This window comes from Cryptomeria japonica, chromosome 6 (assembly GCF_030272615.1).
Source record: "Cryptomeria japonica chromosome 6, Sugi_1.0, whole genome shotgun sequence".
Classification (NCBI taxonomy): Eukaryota; Viridiplantae; Streptophyta; class Pinopsida; order Cupressales; family Cupressaceae; genus Cryptomeria; species Cryptomeria japonica.
Window position 1 is genome coordinate 143,615,084 of NC_081410.1, and position 18,271 is coordinate 143,633,354.

Genomic DNA, 18,271 nt, shown 5'->3' on the forward strand with positions numbered 1-18,271 from the left:
CGATAACGTGCTCCTTTCCCTTCTCATTTCTTATGTGTATCACTACCTTAAAGCAATCACCCCCATTGAGGCATGTGTGATCGCTTTAACGTAGGGGGGCATACACCCCGTCTCTCTCTTCAAGATACTTGAAAATTTCCTGGCGAACTTAGCTTGGCCTTGAAAATTTTTGATATCTTTTCTTGCATGACTCATAGTGAGGGAACCTTACTACTGACAGTCATGGTTCTCCCTCGTGATCTTCCCTTTTACTTTGTCAATCGAAGTCGTAAGATCCTTAGTCCACTGGGGGTTTGGCGTATCTTGCCTCCTTGACGTGGTGAAAGTCTTTCAATGTTGTTTCCTTGTACTTTACCGGAAGTATGAGCGTACGCTTATACTCCCGCTAAAGTGGGGGCTAAATGTAGCATCCTAAAATTGTGACACTTGCAATTTCGACTGCATTTCGGTCTTCACAATGGCGACGCAACACGAAACCTGAATGGAGACCCCAAAACTCGCTTGCGACACCCAGACCTACATTTTCTTGCACCCTGGCCTGATCCTCCTTGCACCCTGCTGTTCCGGGAGGTGGGACCAGAGCGCCCAGCGCCCTGGTCCTCCAGGACCATGGCGCCCAGCGCCCTGGTCCCTGGGTCCTATTTTGGGCCCGGTCTCTTTTGGGCATCGGGTCTTTATGTTTGCAAATTGGAAAATAAACTTTCCTTGTCGGCCCAAGGTCGGAAAAATCAGTCTATCAGCCCTAATTGACAAGTATATAAACTACATTTTCCTCTCCCATTTGGGTAAGTAGAAGAAAGAGGGAAAAGGCGTGGAAACAATACTCAAACATTCAAGCATTCAAGCATTCAAGCATTCCTTCAAGCAATTGATCATTCTAAGTCTCCATTCAAGGCTAAGTGTTGCATTCAAGACAAGGATTCAACCATTGAAGAGGAGATCACATATTACATACTACATACAACATACAACATTTACACCTTCGCATGTAAGAATACAAACATTCTTGCAACAAGGTATCAGTACTTGTTTACATTACAAACATTTACATTTACAGCATTTCTCATTTCTTGGTTAATTCCAAAACCGGGGTTTGACCTAAGGGCAAACCCCTCATCCCTAACCCCCCAATCGTCTTCGCTTTTCTGTGTGTAGGTTGCAGGTACGTGGCTGAAATTGGAGATCTGGAATCCTTGTGCAGAGACGAACAGATCCCCCTTCATTTTGCGGATTTTTTGGAGGACCGTGTGCACGCCGGGCGCCATCGTCCCGTCAACTTTTGCTCAAATTTGCAGGACAGTGCCGTATCGACATTTTACTACTAATCCCAGGTCCGCAGCTTCATCCTATATTCCTATCTCTGTTTATAAGCGAATCTTTATCACTTTACATGCATTCCTAGCTAAATCCTTCTATCCACATTTCTTTACAAAAGAGGGTAGCCTTGCTGTTTTAACCCTTGAAACTCATTTAGAATCCAATCTTGCATTGCGTGGGATTGGATCTTGTGGGTTTCAACCCCTCTTTTGAATGTAAAGTCTCCTCTAAGTGAAAACCGCTGATCCTAGCGACCTCCCTTCTCTCTCCTTGGAGTTGGAGAGGGGAGAGCAACTAGGGTTCGATTTTCCGCTTTACAAAAACAAAAGGGGGCCTGGTTTAGGGCCTATAGCTAAGGGGATGTACATAATTGTCCTCCTTGAAACACATGAATATGAGGGCTGCAGTGTTTCAAATTTTGAGGGTTACACAAAGATGTCAGTTTGGAATGATTTAATTGAAAGCGACAAGGGATATGGAGGGGTAACAATTTTAGTAAGAGACTCTTGGAGAAAAATCATACAAGTAGAAAAGGAAGATTCAAATGAGTAGTACATATGGGTAAAAACTGAGGTAAAGGAGAACATAATTTATCTTACAGCATGTTACTTTGCTCCCCATGGCTCAAAATTCTACAAGAAGAAGAAATTAGACAAAGAAGACCCATATGCAGTGTTGAGAAAGGATATATGAGCATATAACCACAAAGGTGAAATCAATTCTAAACTCCTTAAACTAACTCAAAGAAAACAGTTCTCCTGGCATTTGACAGAGCTGTCAAGGAGAATACCAAAATCTGAACCTCTTGGGGTATCCCCATGTTCCCCCTGTTCAATGTTAGTAGATATTTCCAGCTTTATTTCCTTCTACTTTCCCTTGGTATCCCCGGTTTTTCCAATTTTAGACTTTTTCATATTCGGTGGACTAGAACCCTGTAAATTGGGGTTAGGGGTTTTATACTTACTAATAGACAATCTAAGATGTTTGTTTCTTCTCCTGTTACAAGTGCCAGGTGTAATATTTTGTTGGTGGCCCTCCTCTTGAGAAGGACAGTATTCCAAATCATCTGAGACATTGAGGTCCTGCTAGTTCATAGCCCTACCAGACTCTTATATGTCCATCTCCATATCAGACACATAATGTACATCAATGTTGACCACAGATTTGAGGGATTTAACCGTCGAGGAGGGTTTAACCCAATGATCCTTAGCATATTCCATGATGAGCATGATTAACTGGGCCTCATGCATAATAGGGTTGTCACTATTTTTGGCATGGTTCACTAGGCTATTTTCAAGAGAAGATAACAAATAGAAAGGCAGACAAATTCTTTTGTTGTGCCTAAAATAGTTTAATATCATAAATGTTGGCATTATGTGAACCGGTATGAGGACATAATAACATTGTATGATTGCCATTGATGTCAATATGTTGAAGAGGTGAGAACCGACATATGTGAGAACCGGTATAACATTGTGAACTGACATTTGTGCCAAAGTGAAGCGGTATGTTTGTTCAAGGTGAACTAGCATATGGTTATGGGAATCGACACGTGGAAGCATTGTTTGACTACCGGTTGGTAGTCTCAACTTCAAGGTTTCTGGTTGAAGTGCTTCAAGCCTGTGTGGCTCAACCGGTGACTTTGTGTGATGAGTTAGCATGGTAACGAAGAACAGATTGTGTTTCCACGTAAGCCTCGTGCACGTGAAGGATCTTGCATGAAGGAGATTGTTCCTATCTACCTCGAGAATGTGCAATCTATAAAACGGTGATAATGTGTGATGGGTTATCAGCCGCCATGAAATTGGTGGAAATGGATGATGGAGAATGTCTTGAGATTGGATCAAGAACTGTTGCATTTAATGCAGTGTGCTCAATGGTCTAGATTGAACTGTTTGAATTCCTTAACCTAACAGGTTTAGGGTTTAGGGCTTATGCTACCGACCTATCTATTTTCTTATAAGGTCGATGTTGTGTCTCTTTCTGAGGTTGTTGGAAAAAGGTGTGTGCGTATCCAAGAGAAGGGATACGTGATTCTTGCTAGAACAAAAGGAGAGAAGTGATACCTGCAAAGTGTAAGTACAAAAGGTGAAGAGGAGCTTAAGCGGATCTGCATTGGCATTGAGTGTTGTTACCAGATCATTGTAATACCTGTTGATCTCTAACCACCTCAACAGTTGGAAAATCCCTTAATAGGGTAGCTTTAACCAGCTTGTTGTAAATCCTCTAACAGGGTGATTCAAAATAATTGAGTTCTTGAAATCCTCTAACAAGGTAACCTTTAACAGGGTTTAACCCTTAACCAGGTATTCTTGCCATCCCTTAACCGAGTGATCCCTAACAGGATCGGTTCCTAACAGAACCTATTGTATCAGTCTTTAACTAGACAAGGCTCCTAACAGAGCGGACTTCTAAAGAGTTCAAAAACAAGCTTGTGGGTATTCATCCCCACCGTGGTTTTTCCCTATTGGGTTTCCACGTGAAAAATATGTGTGTCATGTGTGATGTCTTGTTCATGTGATGCTTTGTTGTTTTCTGTCAAGCGGTGAATCATGTTGATCTAGTTGCTCATATGTATATCTTTGATGGTAGATTACTTGTTCATGTATTAGGGTGAAATGGAAATGAAGTGTTAGAGTATATGAGAAGATAGGTATTAACTGGTTTATGCTTGTCTTAGCTATTCTGGGTTTTTACTAGTTGTACTCTGTTTTAGGACCGGTGTTATTGTTTGTCTGTCAATGCACAGTGTTTGCTGACAAACCGATTTAAGAGTGTATTTTTGTCTGTACTGATTCACCCCCCCTCTCAGTACCTTTTTGGTACTATTCTTTCATCATTGAGTTATCAATTGGTATCAGAGCATCCTCTAGGTCCTCTGTGTTATAAGCTTAACCGCTTGAGGTAAAGATCCCAGTCTAATGATGAAGAGGGAAGGTCCAAAGTTTAATAGAGAAAATTTCAGTATATGGAAAGACAGAATGAAGATATACATCAGAAGCATGGGTGCTCAACACTGGAGTTATGTTGAGAATGTCTATGTCACCCCTACTAGTACTCTCACCGATGACCAAAAGAGAGAGATGCAAGAGAATGGGCAAGTCATGGAAGCCCTAATTAGTAGTTTATCTGACATTGAGTTTATTGATGTCCAAGATAAAGAAAATCCCAAAGAGGTATGGGATACTCTTGAAAATATCTATGGGGGTGATGAGCATGTAAAACAAGCTAAGGAAGAAAGCCTTAGAGGGAAGTTTGAAGATATGCAGATGGTTGAAGGTGAGACCATTCAATAGTATGGAATAAGAATCAAAACCATTGTTGGAGATATCAGGAGTGCAGGTGGTAAAATAGAAGATTCCACTATGGTAGGCAAAGTCCTAAGATCCCTATTGTCGGTCTATGCAATAAGGGTTGCTGCTATTCAGGAGCTGAGATCAATAGACAAGACTAAGGTATCCCTAGACTCCATCATTGCAAAGTTGATAGCCTATGAGCTAAATAGTTTTGATGGCAGTGTTCAAAAGACTGAATCAGCTTTTAAAGCTTTTGTTGTACCATCCAAAAAAGGAAAAGAAGCTAGCGCTAGTGGTGAACCAAGATAGAGCAGAGAAATGGATGATGAGGAGATTTTGATGGCATTTGAAGCTCTCCTTGCTAGGAAACTTCCTAAAGGAACCGGCAAATACAGAGGTAAGCTACCTTTGAAATGCTTTTCTTGCAACCGGATAGGACATATTGCTGTAAACTGTCCTAATGGTGACAACAAAGACAAACCGGAAAGGTTCAAGAAATTCAAAGGAGGAAACCAAAGAAACTGTTTTGTGGCAGTTGATGAAGGTGTCACAGATGAGGAATCAAAGGATGAAGAAAATGAAGATATTGTGTTTGTTGCTGTCGAGGAAGATGTATCAGACAAGAAGGCTCTTATCTCCCGGTTTGATAATTCCAATGAGGGGATCATTGACAGTGGTTGTTCTCACTATATGACTGGTGACCGAAGCAAGTTTCTATCCTTGGAAGAGTATGATGGTGGTGTGGTTCGCTTTGGAAATGATGCACCATGCATGGTCAAAGGCAGAGGGTCCATCTCTCTTAATGGAAAGAGTAGTGCTGACAATGTGTATTAGGTTGATGGTCTCAGACACAACCTTCTAAGTGTTTCCCAGCTAAATGATAGTGGCCTCATTCTGGAATTCAAGAATGGAGTTTGCAGAATCAAAGGAAAGAATGGTGAATTAGTGGCCACCGACATGCAGACCAAAGGTAACCTATTTCAGCTGAATGAAAATATAAGTACATGTCTTATGGCTAAATTTGATGATAGATGGATATGGCATAGGAGACTCTGCCATGTAAACTGATAACATTGTGAAGGCTAGTAAGATCAAGGTAGTTAGAGGGTTGTCGGTGCTAAGAAAACTGGATAATACCTTGTGCAGAGAGTGTCAATTGGGGAAAATGTCTTCCTCAACCTTTAAAGGTAAATCTTTCACTGCTAACAACTTGCTTGATCTTGTGCATACTGATTTGTGTGGTCCTATGAAAACTAGATGTGTGCAGGGTGATAGGTACTTCATGATTCTCACTGATGACTGCTCAAGAATGATGTGGGTCACATTCTTAAAAGACAAGTCTGAAGCCTTTGTAAAGTTCAAAGCTTTCAGAGTATTAGTGGAGAAGGAAAGCGGTAAAAGGATCAAGTGCCTGAGAACTGATCAAGGAGGGGAATTCACTTTCGGTGAATTCAACAAGTACTGTGAAGAACATGGCATCAAGAGGCAACTATCTTCCCCCTGGACTCCACATCAGAATGGCCTAGCAGAAAGGAATAATCGGGTTGTGGTTGAAGCAGCTAGAACCATGTTAATTCAAGGAAAGGTAGATCACACCTTTTGGAGAGAAACGGCGAGCACTGCAGTCTACACAATGAACTAGGAACTCATCAAGAAAGGTAAGGATAAAACTCCTTATGAGTATTGGACCGGTAAGACACCTGTGGTTAGCTACTTTAGAGTGTTTGGTAGCAAATGTTACATCAAGAGGACTGAACAGCAGAGCAAATTTGATGCGAAATGTGATGAAAGAATATTCCTAGGATATTCCACCAAGAGCAAAGCTCTCAAGTGTTTCAACAATAGGACTCAGAGAATTATGGAAAGCATCAATATAAGAATTGATGAAACCTCTAAGAAAACCGAGGAAACCGATAGTGAGCAAGGGGTAAATGAACTGGTTGTAACCTTCTGGGAACCGGTTGTCAGTCAACGAAGTACTAGTAACAGTGTTCCTACACTAGTAGATGTAGATGCTGATACTGATGGAGATGAGGATGAAGAAGAAAAACAAGAGGAATCCATTAAGACCATTCCTTGGTATGTCAAGCTAAATCATGATCCTAAGCAGATCATAGGAGATAAGGATGCAGGAATCCTTATAAGAAGAAAGGTCAGAGAAAACTCATGTATGATCTTTGAATTTGAGCCTAAATCATTCAAAGAGGCTCATAAAGATGAGGACTGGATCAAGGCAATGGAAGAAGAACTTGACCAGATAGAGAAAAATGGTACATGGTCTTTGGTACCCAGACCGAAGCATAAAAATGTCATTGGTACCAAATGGGTTTTCAGAAATAAGTTGAATGAGGATGGCATAGTGATTAGGAACAAAGCCAGATTGGTGTGCAAAGGATATGCTCAAGAAAAAGGAGAAGACTATGGAGAAACCTTTGCTCCTATAGCCAGATTGGAAGGAGTCTGTATGGTTCTTGCGTATGCAGCTTTTAAAGGTTTCAAAGTATATCAAATGGATGTAAAATCTGCATTCCTAAATGTTGTACTTGAAGAGGAGGTGTATATTGAGTAACCAGATGGGTTTACCCTATCTGAAGATAGTGACATGGTATGTAGGCTACATAAAGCCTTATATGGTCTAAAGCAGGCACCTAGAGCATGGTATGAGCATCTGCATTCCCATCTTGTGAAGATTGGATTTGAGAGAACAAGTGAAGATAGCAATATCTACTTGAATTCTGAAGGAGATCAAATCTTGATCTGTGAGGTATTTGTTGATGACATTATCTTTGGTGGAGATGACAAGATGAGTCATGAGTTTGCTGATGAGATGAAGAAAGATTTTGCGATGTCACTCATAGGGGAGATGAAATTCTTCATTGGACTGTAGATCCAGCAGATGAAAAATGGAATCTTTATCACTCAGTCCAAGTATATCAAAGAGATGTTGAAGACCTTTGGCATGGAATATAGCAAACCAGTTAGTACTCCGATGGTGACCGGTTGTAAACTATCCAAAGAAGATGACTTGGCATTAGTCGATGAGAAGGAATACCGATCAATGATTGGTAAGTTGCATTATGTAGGGCATAGCAGACCGGATATTGCACATGCAGTTGGCATTACTGCAAGATTCCAGAAAAGCCCAAGAGAATCCCACTTGGTTGCAGTCAAGCAGATTCTTAGGTATCTGAAGGGAACTATTGACTATGGATTGTGGTATCCATATAGCAAGGATTTTAAATTGAAAGTTTACATAGATGTTGATTGAGCAGGCAATATAGATGACTGGAAAAGCACAACCGGTGGTGCATTCTTTCTCGGTGGTAGACTGGTCTCATGGATGAGTAAGAAGTAGAGTTGTATCTCTCAGTCTACAGCGGAAGTAGAGTATGTTGCAGCTTTCATGAACTGCACTCAGACAATTTGGATGAAGCATGTATTAAATGGCTTCAAAGTTCCTGTATCTAAACCAATAAGTATATTTTGTGACAATACTATTGCAATTAATATCTCCATGAATCTAGTTCTACATTCTAGAACCAAGCACTTTGAGCTTAAGTATCATTTCTTGAGGGAAAAGGTTTAGAACAAAGAGATTGCACTGGAACATGTTTCCATTCAGGAGCAATTAGCAAACATATTCACCAAGCCTCTCCCAAAGGCTACATTTATGTACTTAAGAGGTGAATTAGGGGTGTTGCCCCTTCAGGAGGTAAACTAAAGGTATATGCTCCACATCAATCAGGTATTGCATAGTCAAATTTTTCTTTAGGATTGATGTGTTGAAGGATGCTACTCCTCAGGGGGAGCAACATAATGGAACAGGGCAGCTTGTGCCTCCACTTTGGCATTGTTTCCAAAGGGGGAGAAGATGTGAAGTGGAGAGATATCTTTGTATATTGCCATCAATGCCAAAGGGGGAGATTGTTGGCATTATGTGAACCAGTATGAGGACATAATAACATTGTATGATTGTCATTGATGTCAATATGTTGAAGAGGTGAGAACTGACATATGTGAGAACCGGTATAACACTGTGAACCGGCATTTGTGCCAAAGTGAAGCAGTATGTTTGTTCAAGGTGAACCGACATATGGTTATGGGAACTGGCACATGGAAGCATTGTATGACTACTGGTTGGTAGTCTCAACTTCAGGGTTTTCAGTTGAAGTGCTTCAAGCCTGTGTGGCTCAACCGGTGACTTTGTGTGATGAGTTAGCATGGTAACAAAGAACAGATTGTGTTGGCATGTAAGCCTTGTGCGCATGAAGGATCTTGCATGAAGGAAATTGTTCCTATCTACCTCGAAAATGTGCAAAGTCTGTAAAATGGTGATAATGTGTGATGGGTTATCAACCGCCATGAAATCGGTGGAAATGGACAATGGAGAATGTCTTGAGATTGGATCAAAAATTGTTGCATTTAATGCAGTGTGCTCAACGATCAAGATTGAACCGTTTGAATTCCTTAACCTAACAGGTTTAAGGTTTAGGGTTTATGCTACCGACCTATCTATTTTCCTATAAGGTCGATGTTGTGTCTCTTTCTAAGGTTGTTGGCAAAAGTTGTGTCTGTATCCAAGAGAAGGGATACGTGATTTTTGCCATACCAAAAGGAGAGAAGTGATACCTGCAGAGTGTAAGTGCAGAAGGTGAAGAGGAGCTTAAGCGGATCTGCATTGGCATTGAGTTCTGTTACAGGATCATTGTAATACCTGTTGATCTCTAACCACCTCAACAGTTGGAAAATCCCTTAACAGGGTAACTTTAACCGGCTTCCTGTAAATCCTCTAACAGGGTGACTCAAAACAATTGAGTTCTTGAAATCCTCTAACAAGGTTTAACCCTTAACCAGGTATCCTTGCCATCCCTTAACCGGGTGATCCCTAATAGGATCGGTTCCTAACAGAACCTATTGTATCAATCTTTAACCGGACAAGGCTCCTAATAGAACGGACTTCTAAAGAGTTCAAAAACAATCTTGTGGGTAGTCATCCCCACTGTGGTTTTTCCCTATTGGGTTTCCACGTGAAAAATGTGTGTGTCATGTGTGATGTCTTCTTCATGTGATGCTTTGTTGTTTTCTATCAAGCGATGAATCATGTTGATCTAGTTGCTCATATGTATATCTTTGATGGTAGATTACTTGTTCATGTATTAGGGTGAAATGGAAATGAAGTGCTAGAGTATATGAGAAGATAGGTATTAACCGGTTTATGCTTGTCTTAGCTATTCTGGGTTTTTATCGGTTGTACTCTATTTTAGGAGCGGTGTTACTGTTTCTCTATCAATTCACAGTGTCTGCTGACAAACCGGTTTAAGAGTGTATTTTTGTTTGTACTGATTCACCCCCCCCCCCCTCTTAGTACCTGTTTGGTACTATTCTTTCATCATTGAGTTATCAATAAAGTGGTAAGAGAAAATACTAGCATAGCATCCATCAAGAGTAATGTACCTCATAATCACTTCAACCATCTCCATCCAAAGTGATTGCAGGTCCTTCCTATTATAGCCGACATCCTTCATCTTTCACATCCTTTTTCTCTCACTTTCTTTGTCAAAGAATGCCGCAATGACTTCTTCTGTTGTCTTCCTCCTTTTGTAAAACTTCTTGCCTTCCATATGAAAACCAGATATCTTCACATTGAAGGTTTCATCAATTCTAAATTCTACTCCAAAATTCATGAGGATGCCTTTCTCCCAACCATTCACAAAATCCTCTGTCACTTTGGGGTCATTTCCATGAAGCCTCTTGAGATACGACACAAGGCCTCCATCTATAATCTCTGTCCATAGCTCTCTATTCTTTTTCCAATTCTCGTAGGAAGTAGGCTCCATTCTATTTTTGTCACCTCCCATAAGCAAATTGCCTCTACAATAATGGATGAAGGTACCAAACCCCAACCAGGTAATGAAAAACCAGATACAAAAAAAAACTCTAGAAACCCTAGTTTTGGATTTCAAACTAAAATCCCACGAACGATTATTATTGATTTGGTAGTCTATCATCATTAATGCACTAAGAATAGCTAATGCCTTCGACGTCCTTTCTTGTTAGTTCACACAATTGTATCAAGAAATTTTCCTTTTTCGTGCACCATTGTATGTCCACATAATCCACACCAATGTTCGCCAGGTGGTCTGCTGGCATGTTACCTTCCTGATAAATGTGAGAGATTTTGAAATCATCCTATTTGGTAATCATGATGTGGCACTCTGGAATCAAATGCTTGATGGTCTAGTTGGGATCATTTGTTTTACTCACACACCTAATGATATTTAGAGAATCACTCTCAAGCCAAAACCCTTCTCTTATTAGCATGTGTAACCCAATGTAAGCATCTTTAGCCTCGACATAGCAGTTTGTTTGGGTGCCTAGTGGGAGTTCCACTGATGAAACAAGCCAACCATTATGGATAAAGTCCTAAATGTTATTAATAGTACTTTGACTTAATTAATTACCTAATATGTTCTAAAGTAAAATTACTTTTAATCTTACCACTTTATCTAAAATACTTCATAATTATTTTCCATATGTGCTTGTGTTTATATAGTTCTTAAAGAGTAATATTAGATCAAGAGACTTAATTATCTACAAAGGAAATCCTGAAATTCATATTAATTATTAAACTAATTAATTTTATCAATGTCTACAATAGGCTTAACTTTCTTAGTTTATTTTATTATGAGAAATCATTTGTCCCTAGGAAATAAAATCATCTTAGTTTTCCATATGAAATATTTGTAGAGCGTTAAAATATGTATTCTTTGTCATTCCATTAGTGTATAATTGAAAATAAGAATGTAAGAAAAATTCATGTAGCACACACACAAGTACACACAAGACCTTATTTTTTCTTAATGAGAGAATCACCTTGCAAGTACAAATGAAACTTCTGAAACTTTATTCTAAATAGAAAATGGTAACCATGTAATTTGAAGGGATTAGTAGCCTTATGGAATATGTACAAATTTGGCAAACCCTTACAAAAATGTACCTTCACCAAAATTTTATAATTTCAAAATAAACACTCAACTTTCAAATTATTTATAGGAATTATCCTTTAAATTTTTACACATGTTTGGATAAAGAGAAAGATGTCTAGCATGTTTGATTAGTTTCTACAATAACATTTGCATGGATAGTGCTAACTTAGCAAATTGAGAAGATGTCGTGTACCACTTTTGGTATGGTGATGGAAGGACCTAATGTGTGGCATTGATTTTTCATTAGATTATGTGGAATGCATAGGTAACAATGATTCAAAGATAGAATGCCAATTAATAGTTTAACATTCAATAGTCAAGGTATGGTAGAGTGGGCATGTAGGTTGATTATTGGAAAAGAATGTTCATGGCAAGTGTGTGTATTGAGGATATGGTACTTAAGTGATAAAGGCAATGGGTAAACACTAGAGGTCACAAGAATAATAATGTGTTAATGAACAACAAGAGACAAAAAGAGGTGACAAATGATAAAATTGCATCTAGGAAATAAATTAGAGCCATCATGAAGTAGGTATGTTGGTTAGAAAGTGAACCCAATTCTTAGTACTCATCCAACGTATGCTATGAAATTTGAGTAGTGGAGGGTACACCAAGTATTGGTATACCAAGGGTACCACAAATTAGTATCATTTGAGAACCTCATAAAACTTCATACTTCTTACCTCAACCATTGTAAAACCTTAAAAATTATAAAATTTGGTATGTTATTGAACCTAAAGCCATATACTATTATTAAAAAAATCTACCTTTATATGCATATTGGAAAAAGGATGAAGGCTTTAGATAGAGTGTTTATATTTAAGCTAATGAATGATATTCCTAGGTTTTGAGCCCTTATATAATGATAAGGTAATGTTAAAATGAGACTAAACTATGTCATACCATGTGTTATTTACAAAAAATAAAGATCACTAAAAATACTCTTGTTCTATTAAAAAAAGTAACCTTAACTCTCTCAAAACGTAATATAAAAATACTAATCTAAAACATTACCTCTAATACCATATAAGATTTTAAGAAAAAAAACAAGCATATAATGCCTAAAAATTACTGTAGAGAATATCATGATAAAATACCAAAAATAAAATATACAAATTGTCGTAATTCAATTGATAAAAGTTGCAAAACATAAAAAAAATGATGAAAAAAACGCATTTAATGCCTAAAAATTACTTTAGAAACACAATGATGCCAATACCAAAATTAAGATATACAAATTGTTGTTATTCAATTGATAGAAGTTGCAAAACATAAAGAAGATGAAGGTAAGAAACGGTGGACACGTCATCCAATAAAAATGTAACTCTCGGTCTCGAATAATGGAAAAAGTAACCTATTTTTTCCTCCTCAGGTAATAAAATAAAGATGTTTTGGAGTGTTTCTCAAGGTAATTTTTTCGTTCATTCACAGTTTCTTGAAGAATTAATTAAAGATAGCAAGTGTAAAAACTAAAGATCTAACAAAATTTTGTATGTTATACAGAACGAATAGCTTGTTTTTGAGTTACCTGTGCCCTCCGGAAAGACTTGTGGTAATATTTCTTTTCTAACCGTCTTCTGCCTTAATATTTCTTTTGTGACCATCTTTTGCTGTAATGTTTCATCAAGAACCTTTGTTGTAGCCGTCAAATTCAGATCCGTATAGAGCCCAATTATCTTGGTGCGAATACCCCTCAATTTCTCAGAGTTTACACTTGATTTCAAGAAGCTGCAACATTAAAAGTATTTATTAAATGGAGTGACAAAACAAAATTAAGTAAAGAAAGCATAACATCGTGGAGGAAATGATGTACTGACTAACCTGAAAATTTTTCCCGATTGTTGTTGGGATGCGCAACTTAGAGATCCTTCTATAATGTATTGAAAAGCTCTTTCAAATCTCACCTTTTGTTCTTTTATAGAAATGTTTAACTTTGTAATATGAGATACAAGGTTGATCATTTGTTGCAAGAGCTCTACACATTCATTCCTGTTTTCGGATACTTTTGCACATTTTGAGACTAGATAGCCTACCATGGATAGCCCTGCAACTGCCCAATGCAGCTGCCCAATTTGCTCAAGTATATTTCCTACAATTTTTGTTGCTTCTCCAAACTGAAAAGAGCTATCCTGTAATCCAAGTAAAGCACGGCTAAGAGAACAGGGAAAAATGTATAGAAAGAAATATATTTTATTAAATGCATTGTGCAAGTAACTAATTTTAGTGTTTATCAAAAATGTGATTTGAAATGTTGATATAAATAAAAACATATAAATAGAAATTTAGAAATGTTGATACAAATAAAAATACATAATCTAATATCATGATGATGGATTACAAAAGGGAACAATATTGATGCAAATAAAAATGTATAATTTAACATTCTGATGATGGATTATAGAAATCTGTAATATTGATGTAAATAAAAACATACAATTGAAATCCAAAAGCAGCACACAGGGTTGTGGACAACTGACCTTACTGTCGATTTTTATTTTCTCTGTATGATCATTAATAAATTTTAAAAAATTTCCTCCGCTCTGGATAATGGAAGCCCAGTTTGAGAGCTTGTCTGTATGAGGAGAACTTGTAGATGGAGTATCTGTTGTAGGCTGCAAACAATTACAAGAATTGAACACTATGAAAGACCTCTCATCATTATTTTACCCTTTGAATTAAGAGAAGATCGAGCTTATACTAACCTTTTGGGCCGTCCTTAAGAAATCTTCAATGGCTTTGATAAAATCATCTCCCTGGCTTTCAATGTCGATTTTTTGGAAACTGCTGATAACTTCTTGGAGCGTGGGTAGTGGCTTTTTGGAAGTAGAAGGTGGGTGTGGTGCTGTGGATGATGGCTGTGTGGAGGAGATCACAATCTGAAGTCGATTAGGAGAATCTGTTGATGGGTTTATGGAAGTAGTGACTAGATCTTGTGATGGGGATGTGCAGGGACTTACAGAAGGATTTGGTGGTGCCCTTTCTGTGGGCTTTCTTTTCCAGCACCAACAACAATTACAAGAAGGACCCATGGCCAGTCAGAGAAATTTTTGGTTGAGATACTTAGCGGACAAGCTGAATAATCACATATAAAAAATTTCTCTATTGTTTTCCACAAGCTCCTTGCTACTGTGAAACCCTAAGACATCTAAAGAAATACACAGTTCTCTAAGCCGTGGGTGCACCAATACTAGGAGAATAAAGATATACTCTCTAGGCTGGATTGAAGCTGATGTTATAAGGGAAAAACCTATACTGTAAGAAAATGGGTGGATTGACACGGAGTGGCAGAGACAAATTACAAGTAAAAGAAAACACTAGTCTCTAAGATTTAATAGGAATGCCTTTGGATTTGGACTCTGGAAATCTCACTCCGTAACATGAAAACCTCTTTCCATGAAATGCGTGAACTGACACAAGAATAATGATAAAGAGTAATCCATTGGTCAAGGAGAACGGGTCCCTCTCTAGTCTCAATTACTTTTCGACGTGGATACCACTAAACCGACCAGTCAATTCAAACGTTTTTCCCGCATTTAAAGCTGCTTTTATTATTCTGTTGTGCATAGGGGAAGGGTATCACTAGCCGTATAGTTAATACTAACCCTCAATCAGTACTAACCCTCTCTTCTGGTAACCGCACCCCATAGGCCTCTTGAGATGAAAATTTCAGAGGTTGGAGCTATTTGAGAGTTTACTCTCATATTAAGCATCTTGTAGGGCCCTTAAGGTCTAAATCACGCTTGCATGACTACTAAGGTGCTTGATAGTTTGTTGGGCTATATGTCTCAATCCCGCTTGCGCAACCTCGAAGAGTAGTCTTCTAACTGAAATCCTTACTAGAATCCTTGTGCTTACAGACCAAAAACCTTCTAGTCATTGGTGCAGGAGGTCGGACCTTCGAAGGCGCCCACATTTTTACGGCCTTTAGCAGAGACACAAAGTTCGCCATGGGGAGTTTTCATTGGAACTAATGCTTGGCTACCCCGGAGAAGTGAATGTCGTGGAGGGGAGCCAGTGGGGTCAAGCATCTAAGTGTTCGCTCTGGGTAGGTGTAGCTGGGAAACCAAGTGGGATTCGTTGACTATTGTCCTTGCTAGCCCTAGGAATGTTGTAAATGAGTATGAGTATCTTTGATTCCAAGTTCATTTGACCATTGTGTTTGCTTTTCTTGACACTTGTTTAACAAGAGTAGATCTAACACATCATCATCCCCAAGCACTTTACAAAACATTTATCCAAAACAAATATTTTTTCCAAGTCAAAGTCAAAGTCCTAGTCATCATCCTAGTCATGGTCGACAAAAATTTGGACTTTTTGTTAACAAGTCCAAATTCCCAAATGAGTCTAAACCACATCAAAACTTTGTCCGTCTCATGTAGTACAAGCCCAAGTTGTATAAGCATCCTAAGAAAACCCTTGCACGTCCAATTAAAAAGAAGAAGCTCACACAAGCTCAACTTGTTAGGCACCAAAAGTTTTGGTACATTAATCATAGACTCTTGCTTAAGCATAGGACCTTCTTGCATAGATACCTCTATCCCTTCATACCTTTATCCCAACATACCTCTATCCCTTCATCATTTATTCATACTTCTCTTCCTTCATCGTCAATACATGCTTCATTTCCTCAATCCTCCATGCCCTTCTACAATACAACTAACTTTGTCTATGCTTCTACCACACAACCAAACACATACCGCGGATCCCAACCCATGTACTTTGATAAATTGAGCAAGAAGAATGAAGGGTGATGTGGGAGAAAGTTGACAATTATTATGGTTTAAATTTCCTATAGAATCATTCCCTAAATTAATTTTTATCTTCATAGAACAAACATGGAACAAAATATACTAGATTATCCACTAGCAATAAAATATTGAGCAAGCCCTTTAACCATGTGATAGTGACATTTTATTGTTCTTACATTTTTTAAGATAGAGGGTCACTAACCATCTAATATTATTGAGAATGGGGAGGAAGTGGAAATGGAAATCACTCATCCAACTAGATGTGCAAGACATTCCCAACGAAGAAAATCATTTTTCAAGTGATAACCTTGAATGGACACCTATTGTAAAGGAGAATGTCCAAGATCTGGATTTATGTGCCGCTATTCCTCTTGAGAGAGTCTCTCACTTTGTCAAAGGAGAAGGTTTATTGGATAGTGCAGAGACATAATTTATATGCAAGGATCGTCAAGAGATCAACTTGACAAATCATACTGGATCATGCTACCAAGATGTATTCAAGGTTTGCCTATATTTAATATAATAATCAAGTATGTCACATCTTACACTTATCATTTACAATATATATTAATAAATATATTTTGGTACATGTATAAATAGGCATCATTGTGCTTTTGGGGCTGAGGATAAAAGAAATAAATATAAAAAAGTGCAAAGGATATGAAACTTTACTCAAAAAAAGGGTCGTGAAACCCATTTCATTGTTAGGGTTATGTATGGAAAACCTGACGTTGCAATACTTACATATAATTTTACCCACCAGGATGCTAATGGTGAATTCTGTCATGGGAATAATGACCCTTATGGTGATCCAAGGAGCATTATTGCGCCAAGACTATCAAATGAATGTAAATCATATATTGAATCCTTATTATTGATGGGCGTGGGGATTGACACAATATGCGAACAACACTACTTAGATCGTGGTTTGACAAATTTGTTGAATAAGAGGGACACATGTTTTCTAAGGCAAGATGTATTGAATGCATGGAAAAGAGTATGCTCCCTTATATCACTAAAAAATGAAGATGATGCAAAAAGTGTAAGCTTGTGGTATGGAAAGGAGAAAGATAATTTTTCTACTAAAAAATATCGAACAATGTGGAAAATAGTTCATTTATGGTGGGCATTCAAACACCATGGATGCAAGAAATGACGATGAAGTATTCACACAACTCAGTAATTGCAATGGATTCTACATTCTCAACAAATAAATATGGTGTAAGTAGAGTAATATTAAATGTATTTATAATTTTTTTTAATTATTAATATATATTTTATCTAAAAAAATAATTCCTTTATTTTATTAATATGCAGTACCAGTTATATAACTTTCTTGTATTTTATGAACAAGAGGCTGACATACCTATTGCATGGACCATATCCTCGAGAAATAAAGTTGAGGATATAAATGAATGGTTATCAGAAGTTTATAAAAGAGGAAAACAATGTAAAGAAGATTGGCATGTCAACGCATTCATGACAGATGATGCAAGTGTTCAGATTGAAGCAATCAGGTTTTATTACCCTCCATTTATATTGTATTTACTTAACATTAAGTTTATACTACTAATGAACTTTTATAATGTAACATGTAGATTATCCTTTGGTTGCCAAGTACTTTTATGTCTATGGCATGTTTGTAGGGCATGGCTGTAGAATGTGTATAGGTAAGTTAATGTTTAATTAGAATTTATGAAAAATTACACTTTTGAACATCATAGCTTGATATTATGATTTATAATCTAGGTATGTCAGTAATAAGGATGTTGGAGCAAATACGTTCCATAGACTAGGTGTGATAATGCATGTGATGAGTGACAACAAAGACATCACTACTAACCTGATAAGAAATTTCATTGAGGAATTCGAAGACGAGAAGAAATTTATTGAGTATTTTCAAAAAAACTTGGTCTCATGATGA

At 37.8% G+C, this 18,271-nt stretch overlaps 1 protein-coding gene across 1 annotated transcript in view; it reads right to left on the reverse strand.

Moving 5' to 3' along the window:
* The window catches only part of LOC131856057 (TMV resistance protein N-like), a 64,620-nt gene extending 49,657 nt beyond the window's left edge, over positions 1-14,963 (reverse strand). The window contains exons 1-4 of the mRNA XM_059207240.1: positions 14,302-14,963; positions 14,077-14,211; positions 13,421-13,728; positions 13,128-13,327 (exon numbers count right to left, since the gene is read on the reverse strand). Coding sequence (XP_059063223.1) covers positions 13,128-13,327; positions 13,421-13,728; positions 14,077-14,211; positions 14,302-14,628 — 970 coding nt within the window. The 5' untranslated portion in view covers positions 14,629-14,963. The remainder of the gene's footprint in view (positions 1-13,127; positions 13,328-13,420; positions 13,729-14,076; positions 14,212-14,301) is intronic.
* Between the last annotated feature and the right edge of the window lie 3,308 nt (positions 14,964-18,271).